Genomic DNA, 12127 nt, shown 5'->3' with positions numbered 1-12127 from the left:
ATTATTCCAACATTAATTACTTATTAGAAAGACATGTTTTTTATACTTAAAATAATATTTCTTGCCTTGGTAGATGTTTCCCGACAAATGCTATAAATTTGATTATTAATATTTATATAATAATAAGATGAATACAAGATATATTGATTTATTAAAAATTAAGGTATATATTAACTTGTATACATAATAAATATTATCTAATTCTATATATAATAAATAATAACTAATAAATGATTTCAAAAAAATATTAACAAATAAATATTAATATACATACAAACATTTTAGTTCTTCTATTACTTTTCAATGGTTATTAATTATATCCCAATACTTTATATAAATCATTAAAGAATGGTTTTTATATTTAAATAAATTAGTTATACTCACATAAAACTCATTTTTATTATTATTCATATTTTTAAGGATTTTTTAGATTTTCTAGTATATACATGCATATCTTGATTTTTCATCTGTATCTATCTATTTCAAAAACATATCTCAATATGTCTCTTAAAATTACATTTCCAATACACCTTGAATTTCCGATACTTTGAACCTTAATCACATCTACAAAGAAGGAAACATAGCTGCAGACTGGCTAGCTAACTATGCACACACAAACGATGTTTCTCTTAGCTCCATCCGGAGGTGCTACCCCCATTGTGTGTAGCCCCAATCTGGATTTATCAAAAAATAAAAAACGAAGAGGGTAGCGAGAAAAGAAACCTTCGCACGGCGGGTGCGGTGGTGAATAAACCAGGTAAGTCACGTGCTCGAGAGTTGCCGTTTCAATTCTTTATTTCACACGCAATTACAGAACTGACCTTGTTGCCCTTTTCGGTTGTCTAATCCGTTGACAAAAAGGGAAAAGTAAAAGAGCTTATACTTGGACAGCCTAGGGTATATGGTCATCACTCGTGAGAAGGATGACTAGGGGTGCAATATAAGTTGGGTCGGGTTGAAGTTTAGGTTGGGATTGAGGCCTTAGCCAATCCAATCCAACCTGAACCCAATTTTACTTATTATTTGTATATATAAATGTTATATTTTTTAGCAAAAGATAAATGTAGCTTCAAAGAAATACAAAAACAAAGTTCCCAAATACAAAGATTTATGCCATTTGACAAATCTTTTTAAGAAAATCTTCTAAAAGTTCAAGAACTCAGAAGACTAATGAGTTTTCACAAGTATGTCTTTTAAAAAATCAAAAACCGCTTGATTGCAATTTCTTTCAAAGATCTCAAAAGCTCGAAAAACATTTGACAAACATAATTATGGGTCCCTCTTACATACAATTGAAATATCATGTGTGAAATTAAATAATATATTCAAACATGCATATAGTAATTGTAGGTCACATTTACACATTTATTTACTACCATTCATGCATCTTCTTATACAAGATACCAATGTAATAGCCATCTATATATTAACATATGCGATTTTCACCTATACGCCTCATGCATTCACCTATACAAAAAATAAATATAGGCTTCACATAGTTCATCACATAACAATTAACTATTTCAATACATGCAATTAATTTAACAAGAATACTTCTTTTTGACATATGCAACTATCACCTATAGGCCTCACTCATTCACCTATACTCTAAGTTGTAATGCTTTTCCATCTAGAACGTGATTTAATCTGGAGACAATTTCAGGTCTGAAGTTGAAATAAGAATTAACAAATATCTTAAAAACAAGATAGATTTCTGAAATGAGGATCAAGTAAACAGTAGCATATATCATTAGAAATATCATAGTAGCAAATTCATGAGATATATTACAAGAAAATTTCCAGTTCTGAAATTAAAAAGAAATTTTTAAGAGTGATCCAAAGAAATAGAAAAACTCAAATCCTATTTCAGATTGACACCCTATAAGTAAAATAGAGAAGTTATTCAACTTTTCATTGCCCAAAAAATAGGAAGCAAAATGTTTTCTTTTAACTAATAAAGCTATCTGGCAAGGCTCTTGTTTGGGGCTCGGAACCAAACTATTTCATCAACAATCTCTCAGTGATTTGGTGTATAGCAGATGTAAGAATAGATTCCTAAAAACCTTTATGGTCTTTGGCCTCTCCAAGGAAAACAAAAACAAAATGTTACATTCACAAACCACAAAATAAAACAAAGTTGCATGCTTAGCAACATGTTGCATGAACTACAATATATATACAGCCCATAAATGTGCAATAGGTCTAATGGTGCTTGATGAAATTAGGATTTAGCATCCACAGGATTGGCAATTAATATTCATTCAAGTGAAAGATGATTGCGATCTGTTCAACCCTGCAACTCAATTTCAGGAAAGCCTATATTAAAATCTTGAATACGAGGAGTTTGAAACCAATGCTAATTATATGCTCCCATGAACATTAAGATAACAAATGGAATTATGGGAATAATTTGTTCATCAAAAGCTAAAGAATAACCACAGCATTAAACCAAAAAAAATAAAAAGAAAATGATAACTTTTTGTCCAAACTGTCACGGGAATAAGGAGGTGGCTTTGTGCCTTTGTTTTGAATGTTCACCTAGGTATATTCTCATCTTGACGATCCTTATATTTAATGATTAACAACTTTCATTAAGGCCCCGTTCGCTTTTTGGTAAGTTATTTATCTGGGTAAATGCAATTACCTAGGTAAGTTTTTCCTGGGAAACATTTAACTGGGTAAGAGCATTTACACTAGTAAAATGCTTTTGATTGTTAAAGCTGATAAAGGGGGGGGGGGGGGTTTCTATATGGTATTCACATCAGAAATATTACTGTAGACCGCATCTTAACCCAGTCCCTAACTGTTTGTTTTCTAGTTACCTTGTATTTGACAGGATGAAACTATGACAAAGCATTTTGACATATGTCCATAAAAAAGCTCTATGTACCAGAAAAGAGAGATGTGATGGGTCTATAGACCTTTAGTGAGGGAAGCCAGTCATTGAGAAGAAATCTGAATGAACACAAAATGCACTTTAGTTTACATGGAAAATGCATGCATTGTTTCTGAACCTAGAAGACTCAGATAAACAATCCACTGTAGGATCTGTAATTAAGAAAAATGACAACTAATTTAGACATGTAAATTAAAGTCAAGTGAAATGAAATGATTAAGCATTGTTGTATACCAATACAACATCCTAGAGAAGCATATATATATATATAAAATATCTTCTACAGCAGGCAAATCAAAACAGCACGAAACTGCAAGACAAGCTTTGGAAACCCTTTTTTGAAACATTTAGAAATACCACCCAGGAAGGATAGAAGAGCATCAACAAATTTTAAGTTCTTAATCTCCCAGAGACTTCTTAACAAACAACAACAATGATCCCAATGGTTGAAAGGTTATATAGTAGTTCTCAATCTAATTGGTCATGTGGGCATGGGCTCAACTAGACCTATTCACAAGCTGGGCTGGATCTGGTTCAGGCTGGGCTATTCACAAGCTGGGTCGGGTTCAGTCAGACCTGACCATCGGGCCTAGATCTTGACCCGAGTCTGGCCCTGCATAGCACCCGAAGCTCGAAGCCTTATCTAGACATTTTATATTATATTAATTATATATTAGTAATCATATATTAAATATTTTATAATATTCTATATATTATAATATATAATGCTTTTTTTCACTACTAATTTTATTATTATATAATATATATTATGTATTATTAACTAATGTTATGCATCTTTATTCTTCTTAATAAAAAAATTTGTTAAAAAAAAAAAGAAAAAATGAGATCCCCCTTCTTCATCCTCCTCCTAACCCCCCTCCTCTTGAGGAGGCTTATGCCTCTTGCGTTCTGAACTACACCTCATGCCTCTAGGTAGTGGAACGCCTCGCATCACGCCTCCGCGTTTTAAAACATTGATCTTGATAGACCTATAGCAAAACATATTCTCACTCTTCAATCAGAAGACAAATGGTAGGAAATTTTCTATGCTTGTACAACATTCTTCAAGAGATAGATAACTTTCATAAGATACAAGCTAGTGAAAGATACAAGAGCACATGTTTAAACCCAATTTCCCACCAAGTTGAGTTTCATCAGTCCTTAACATCAGTAACACCTTCTGCTGAGATCTGAAACCGTGCTTCTGCTTCTGCCAAACATGGAGAACTTATTACTTTACATATGCGTTCCTCCCCTCTTCCCTTGCGAAGTGCGAGTCTATCATAAATATGGAGTGGGGAGATTAATAAAAAGGAACAAAAAGAAAATAGTTTAAGAATCAAGCTGGACAAACCTTGTTGTAGAAGCATGAGCCATGATGTTTCCACCAATAGGTTTGATTTGGGGGCCAGCAAATATGGCAGAACCATCCACTTGTGCAACAACCTGGTTTGTAATAACAACTGCAACACCAAACTGTAGTTCCAGTAGTACTATTAGTATTAAAACATCTTGTGGGAGAAGCTTAGATTGTAGGGTAAAGAAACATTTCCATACCCACTTTGTTCTATATAATTTCTAACTAACAAAAATTTGTTCTATCCATCAAATAAACCAAGAAGGCCCAATTACAATATCTCAAAGAAAAATAGATATAAGCTACCTCATCTGCCAATTTCTGAAGACTCCTTAGGAACTTTGCAAGATGCATTTGTCTGGCAGATAACTCCCCTCTTCCAGAAAAATCAGTTCTGTAAAGGGCTGTAGCACTATCCACTATCATAATCGCAAACCTATAAAATCCATTGAACCATTAGTTTGACTCGGGGAGGAGAAAGCCTAATCTGGATCTTGGATAAATATAGTCCACCTTAGTACAATATCTATTTGTCAAAGTTGCAGAGAATTGTTTTGATTTTTATTTCTAAGGATTGAGAATAAATTGTTAAACCATTACCACATAAAAGTACTGCATTATATAAGCAATCCAATTAATTTCATAAGCCATAAAAGTAAATGGAATAAAGGAACAAGACTATGTAAATATAACCAAAGTAATGTTCATGAATATAACGACTAACAATGGCCCAACAATATCAACCAGGAGAAAATTAACCCAACAAAGAAAAAACACTACCTGGTCTCAACCATCATAGAAGCTGCTTCCAGCAAAAGCCTTGACTGATGATCAGTGTTGTAAGCCCTTGCATAAGCCACATTCTCCAAAACATCAGCCCCATTCAGTCCAAACCTGCAAACATAAGCACCATTAAACACTAGTTATAAAGGGTTGTCATTTCCCCTTTTATGATAACTGTGTAACACCTGTCCGCAATCTGTAAGAGTCTCTGTGGCCTGAATGTGCCCTCTGCATCAATATACATTGCTTTTCCCTCTCCACCCCCTTGATCCAGTGGAAGCTGAAACACCAAGACAACTTTAGACACCGTTCTAATTGAGAGAGAGATATTGATAAAAAAAGAATAGATAGATAAGACACGAAGCTATGTCGGTCAATGGAGACCCAGCCATGTGAATACATTGGCCTCTAGCAGCAATTTTTATAGGGTCAGTAAGTAATTAACTTGGTCAGTTTTTAAAGAAAGTTGAAGAGGAACTTTGACTTCACTGAATTATTTGTGACACATGACCAGCAAAGTTTTCAAGGCGCCTAGGCAATTCTAGGCGACACTGGGGCGCCTAGTCAAGGCGATACCTAGACAATAAAAATTTTATAATATAAAAATCTAACTTTTGGCTAAATCCCAAGTTTTATATACCATTCAGCAAGTATATTAATTGAAAAAATAGCAATTCTCTTTATTAAGAACATTAAATTTCCTCTAAGAATGTGGTAAATCATCACATCTAAAAGATAAAAATCTTTTACATATATTAATTTCATTATTTTCAAAAACAACACTGCTATAATAAGGATTTAATAGAGAATATTCATATCAATTTGCAGCTAAAGAAGGTTAACTTTATATGATAAATATTCAAGATGGAAAGTAAAATAGAAAAACAAGGATGGAGCAAGGATCAAACTTTCGTCATGTATCGGCCCGTATCAACCAATATGTATCGTATCGGAGCCTTCCCAATACACTCCTACAGGGGGTGTTTCAGGTTGGCAAGTGGTTCAGGGGGTAGACCAACCTTAAACCGGCCCCTCTGAACCAGTTTCGAAAAAAAAAACATAAAAAAACAGTACCGATACAGACTGATACGCCCTACCAGCGTATCACCCTGTATCGATATTTTGAACCTTAGGATGGAGTTTCAGTTTTATTTAATTAGAGAGAGAGAATAGAAAAAACAGGACCACTTTATAATCCTATTCTTTTTTCCTCTTTCTTTCTTTCTTTCTTTCTTTTTCTTTACTCAAAACCCTAAAAGTCAATAGTAAAACATTAAAACAAAGTATATTGATATATATAGCATATAATAAAATGTATTAACACGTAGATTAATTAGATACAGCAATATAAATGATATTATAAAAGGCACCCACCTTGTCATTTTTGTCGCCTAGGTGGTCGCCTAAAAGTCAAGGCGTTTGGGCGAGGCACCAAGCCAAAGGGTGCCTAGTCGCCTAGGCGACGCCTTGACAACTATGATGACCAGTTGAACTCACCTAGGTTTCTTAGCAAGTTCATCTCTCCATCTAAGACAAGGTCTAGTACACATGTGAAAAAACAAAACTGCAGATCCTTTTATGCAGCACTTATACAAATGATATAATGGAGAAAGACAAATTCTTACTTGACATGTGACGCAGAGTGTGTGGCACAATTGTGTCTTTCCAGAGCGGAATTCACCGTATATTTCAGTTATGGATCCAGTCTCAATGCCTCCTGTATAAAGCATGCAAAATTAAAAGAACACAGCGATATCTGAGCATCAGAATTGTTTTTTTAAGATAACTGATAACTAAATAAAAAAAAGGTATTAGAAAGAAAATTGGGAACAATTACAAGGGGTGATAAGACGTCACCCAAACCCACAAGATATGCAACCGAAGTCCCTAAATACCACCCCAACAGATTCCCTTTCCCAAGACTAATATTAGGACTCATTCATTGAGACCTCCCTCTCACCTCTGTTGAAAGAGTAAGCTCTTTTTTTCTCTTCAAATCCCTTCTTGTATTCTTTAACGTTTTGTTAATTCCAACCCTAAATAGACCTCCCCTCAATCTATCAAAAACCTTCAAAACTGTCGCCCTTAATCCTTTTCACCCCCCCATAATTCTCATTAATCCTTTCTAGCTCTAAGACAGTAAGACCGCATTCCTCTCAAATACATGCTCAGCTGTCAAAGCCACGCCCTTATTATGGATGTATTGCTAGAATAAATATCTAGTCAACATAAACTCAAAACTTACCCTCTAGAATTTTGTCAAGTTCTCTTGATCCTGATGTTATTTGGATGATTTCAAGCCTCTGTGCATGGAGTTGGCTAGCACTAGTAAAACCCAAAGGAACCAACTTGGAGGCTGTAAGTAAACAACATAATTGAAACATGACTATTTTTCTTTTCCTGATAAAAGGGTCAGTAAATCAAGAAAAAAAAAATCTGCAAATGATCATCATATCAAAACAAGAAAAAGAGGGAGAAAAGAAGTTGTAGAATGCCTGCTTCTATGATTTTATCAACTTTAGCCTCACTAATTCCTTTAATTTGCAGAAGATCTTTCCTGGGAGAGTAAGCAACAGATTCAACTGTGCATAGGCCTGCATCCTTAAGCTTTTTCACATCAATGGAAGCTATGCCAGATGCCTTTTATGAAAAACAAACAAAATAGTGATCAATATCACATCGTGGATATAGGTTCCTTAGAATGGTTTAAAAGAAAAAATGGAAAATAAAAACCCAAACATCGTCCAATTTAGGTCAATTTAAGACAATGAATAAAGCATTTCAAAAGGAAAGACCACTGGCAAACTTATCAAAGGAGCAGCGTGAATAAAGCAGGAAAAGGACCACATCAGTATGATCTGTTCTGGCATATGGGGCGTGGACATAAGAACAACTGAACACTCAAGTGGCATATAAGAATATTAGAATAAGCAACAAGCCAACAACCGTATGTAGGCATTCAGGAAATGGAGATTATCCCCAATCCCATGGTCTTCCCTGGTAATGGAATGAACGTATAAGCCAATCTTGGGCATAAAAGTTAAGGGAAATTAGGCAGCCCACATTTCTATTGTCGAAGGCAAAATGAAACAGTTTTCTCAGGACGGAAAATATTACACATAATTATGTAAAACTGACTATCTGAGCCACCCAATTGTATATATCACAATTGTAGTAAAGAAAGAAAGAGGTAGTAATTTATTAAAAAAAAACATAATAAAGATGAAAGCAACAAATGTTTGCTTAATACAAACGATTATAATAACAGATTTTGCCAATAGAGTTAGTTGTTAGTTGTTATAATGCTATAAAGAAAAAAGATAGGTATGGCATAAAATCTTCTGAGAAATCTGCAAGCTTTCTGATTACATGTGCCATCCTTTTTGGAAACAAAATGCAAAATATGGAAACCTGTGGAATTGAGGGCAAAAGCCCTACCGGGTTCCTGTTCTGGACAATGAACGCCCAGTCTAAATGGGTATTAGTCCCCTTAAAATATGGCATAGTGTGAAGATTAGACTCGAACAGGAACCCGCCAAAGTGATTATTATGAGTGACCTCGGATACCAATTACTAATTATCAAATAACCTATATGGCTATATCTCGACTCTCGAGGAAATAAACGGGACAGCTTAAAGTAAAAAACTTTTCTCAACAGAGAAAGAACGACCTAGACCAAGCATAAAATACGAGGAATACGATTCTACGGCTAATAAGCCAAGTTTCGTATAGAACAAGATGCGCAATCCATGTAAGTCCAATAAATGGAATACCCATTTAGGTTAGGGCTTTTGCCCTCAATTCCACAGGTCTCCAGGTTTTGCTTTCTGGTTCCAAAAAATCAGCACCTACTAGTAAATCTAATACTCGTTTGCTCGCAACCCGTAGAACCCTGAAGCCAAGAAACATTTGAATTTCCAGGCCTAGAACATGATGATAAATAAAGAAATAAGGAAGACTTTCTTCGCGACTTATGATGAAAATCCAACCCAAACATGGAAAATTAATCGAACCCATTTTCCTTAAGCAAGAAGAAAGGATGAAAGATCAAGAATGATTCGAGTTTGACAACTAAATATGAGGTTCTGCAAAATGAAAATTAAAATGGCACAATTACCTGAAGCTGTTCGATCGGAAAAGGACCGTGCTGTATCTCTTCGACTTCTTCGTGTTCTTCTGCCATCTTTTGGTGTCTCTGCTGCTGCTCCATGGCCACTGGCATCTAGATATGGATCTGTCGATAACTCGATAGAGTTGGTGAGGAGTTCTTTTATTTTTAGGGGAAAACTTGCTTTTAGTTTTAGGCGCCAAACCGCGTTTTTGTTTTTTTTTTTTTTTTTTTTTTGATAAAATATAAAAATCTCCCCTTAGATTTATGACGATCCTAAAGACCTCCCCTGAAATTTTACTTTCATAAAAACCACCCTTTAGTGTTGATTCAATACCTGCACTACCTCCCTTTTGTTAGTCTTGGACGGAAATTTTGGTATAATGCATTAGTTTTTCCAAAATATCCATTTTACCCTTAAATCTATCAATTCATATCCCAAAAAAAAAAAAACTTTTCATTTATAATTAAAAAATTCCTTAAATCAATTTGAAAAATAATAGAGTGGTTTTACTCTGAAAACTACATCCAATGATGTCTATAAAGGCAAATATGGTATTTTGAATTATATTAAAAGATGTCCTTAAAAGTTGTTAAGGGTAATTTAATAACTTACAAATCTTCATTAGTGAGACAAATATGCAAAGAAAGTAGCTGCAGATTTTTGTGAAACTATAGGGAAGTTTTTGTTAAAGTGAAACATCGAGGAGGCTAAGGATACATATGGTAAAGATAAGAAGCTACGAATATAGTAGTGTGATAGAAATGCAAAAAGTAAAACCTATGGATCAAGACTTTCAACATAAGCCATGTTGTTTCTGCTCCTCTTTGATTAGCATCTTGGAAGGTCTTGCGTCAGCGGAGTCTATGGACATCTGCTTTGTGATTAAAGATGTTCAGGCTATATCCAGGTATTTTATTTTGTTTCTGTGAACTAACTTTGTGTAAGTAGCATTGTTAATTGTGTAGTTCATGATCTTACTAGTAGAGGCTCGCCAACCAGCCTGTGGATTTTTACCCCACCGAGTTGGTTAGCCTCTAAGCTGGTCCTTTGGAATTCTGTTTGTAAGAACCTTATTTCCAGTTTAATGAATTAAGTTCGTGTTTTACTTTTACCAACAAAATAAATTACTTTTAACATAAGCAGTCAATTATATCTTGATTACTCTCATTTGAGTGTTGGCATAGTAGGTTTTGTTAATGAATTAATTTTGTGCTTTACCAACAAAAAAAAGAAAAAGACTTTCAACGTAAGCAATTACATTTCGATTCCTCTTATTTGAGTGTTGGCATAGTAGGCTTGCACCACTAAGACTAAGAGCAATCCACCTGCCATCACCTATAATCATTTTAGGGTTAACCATTTATTTCTCAACTTTTCAAAACAAACCCAACTAGTAAATAAATCAAGAAGCCGAGGCCGAGGACGAATTGATACAATGCTTGAGTTTTATACTTTTATTAATTCTCATCTGGTAAAACACGAACCTCCAAATCATGAAGCTGGGGAGATAGCCACAGGACTGGTACATGGAAGAATTTTCCCAATAGTGCAGATTTCTCTATCAAATGTTGAAGTTTTTGTGATGGGTGTTTAGAATCCAAAGAAAGAAGCAAGTGTTCGACATGTGGAAGGCATTGTGAGAATTTCGCTTTGAAGATTATGAAGAAAGAGTAAGAATTCTCAATGGCAGAGCATGTTTTTTTTCACAGTAGTTGGATAATTATGGTACCTTGGGAAGATATATTATGACCAAGGTTCAAAGTATCAATCCCATTGGCTCGTATTGATTGATACATATTATTCGGGAGCTTCCCAATATGCCTTTTGATGAAGGAAAATTTGGTCCGACCTCGCGATCGCCCGACACGTGGCAAAGGCAAGCAGCTCGGGACAGTAGAGCACCCAAAGCGAACATCGGAAGCAAGTCTAAACTCACTACCGAGCCCGAACTCCAGACCGCTGTACTTAGCCTGAGCTCCTTGTTAAGAGCGAACTCCCTGTTAAAGATCCGAGCTCCCTAAAACCCGAGCTCCCTAAGTCCTAGCTTGGTACTAGGAGCCCGAGCTCCCAAAAGAACCCGAGCTCCCTAAAGAACCTGAGCTTCCTAAATCCGAGCTCCCTACTAGGAGCCCGAGCTCCCTGATAAGAGCGAGCTCCCTCCTGAGAACCCGAGCTCCCTGCGAGGAGCACGAACTGTACTGGGCCCCAAGCCTCACAAAGCTGACTCGAGCTGACCCGTGGCAGCTCGGAACACTCCAAACCGAACTCAAGGCACCTCGCTCGCCACTCCAACACTTCACTTCCAAGCAAGGACAGCCCCCCCCCCCCCCCCCGCGCACTATTTATATCCACAGCGTACGAAAAGCGACGGCCCAGATCGAAGCCAATCCAACGGCCCACAGCCGCGCTAAGCCGCACGTCTTCCAAGACCAATCAGCGCACGTCTTTCAGAGACTGACGGAACGTCGCGCACGTATTGTCAGAGGACAGGTGTCGGCACGCGTCTTCCCGAAACTGACGGGGTAACGGCGCACGTCCCCTCGCAATAAAAGCGTCTGCAGCGCAACTCCCGAACAACTGCCGTCACGACTTCCGAACGCGCGCCCTTTTTTTTTGAAAATCAAATTAGAGCAAGCGCGCTCAGCACGGACCAAAACCTTCCCACTACCTTGCAAACTCCCCACGCCAAGACGGAACCGTTGTCACAGGGAGTGGGGGGCAATTGATGAAGGGAAATTTGGCCCGACCTCGCGATCGCCCGACACGTGGCAAAGGCAAGCAGCTCGGGACAGTAGAGCACCCAAAGCGAACATCGGAAGCAAGTCTAAACTCACTACCGAGCCCGAACTCCAGACCGCTGTACTTAGTCCGAGCTCCTTGTTAAGAGCGAACTCCCTGTTAAAGATCCGAGCTCCCTAAAACCCGAGCTCCCTAAGTCCTAGCTCGGTACTAGGAGCCCGAGCTCCCTAAAGAACCCG

General features: G+C 36.7%; 1 protein-coding gene across 6 annotated transcripts; it reads right to left on the bottom strand.

The window, feature by feature from the left end:
- Window positions 1–1886: 1886 nt before the first annotated feature.
- On the bottom strand, window positions 1887–9313 carry RAD51 (RAS associated with diabetes protein 51). Of its 6 annotated transcripts, none has more exons than XM_010263373.3 (10): window positions 9155–9313; window positions 7532–7676; window positions 7282–7392; window positions 6662–6753; window positions 5222–5316; window positions 5034–5147; window positions 4560–4689; window positions 4251–4372; window positions 4037–4174; window positions 1887–2293 (listed from the first exon to the last, which is right to left on the bottom strand). In XM_010263373.3, exons 1-9 carry the CDS (start codon window positions 9257–9259, stop codon window positions 4051–4053), a joined length of 1038 nt encoding a protein of 345 aa, XP_010261675.1. In that variant the 5' UTR covers window positions 9260–9313; the 3' UTR covers window positions 1887–2293; window positions 4037–4050. The 6 variants fall into 6 exon arrangements, with proteins under 6 accessions (XP_010261675.1, XP_088750175.1, XP_010261679.1 ...); XM_088894049.1 differs by having other exon boundaries at window positions 4074–4174; XM_010263377.3 differs by having other exon boundaries at window positions 4037–4106.
- Between the last annotated feature and the right edge of the window lie 2814 nt (window positions 9314–12127).

The sequence above is a fragment of the Nelumbo nucifera genome, chromosome 8, assembly GCF_055504915.1.
Source record: "Nelumbo nucifera cultivar China Antique chromosome 8, China Antique-T2T, whole genome shotgun sequence".
Classification (NCBI taxonomy): Eukaryota; Viridiplantae; Streptophyta; class Magnoliopsida; order Proteales; family Nelumbonaceae; genus Nelumbo; species Nelumbo nucifera.
Note: the sequence above shows the minus strand (reverse complement) of the source record. Positions and strands in the feature narration are given on the sequence as shown.

What these genes read in the sequence shown, in the direction of transcription:
- RAD51 (XM_088894049.1), bottom strand. Translation starts at nt 9,259, where the DNA reads ATGCCAGTGGCCATGGAGCAGCAGCAGAGACACCAAAAGATGGCAGAA. An exon ending in TTCAGAAATTGGCAGATGAG is followed by an intron (nt 4,373 to 4,559) that starts GTAGCTTATATC and finishes CTGGAACTACAG; the next exon opens with TTTGGTGTTGCAGTTGTTAT. An exon ending in GTTTCAGATCTCAGCAGAAG is followed by an intron (nt 2,294 to 4,073) that starts GTGTTACTGATG and finishes ATTGAGTTGCAG; the next exon opens with GGTTGAACAGATCGCAATCA.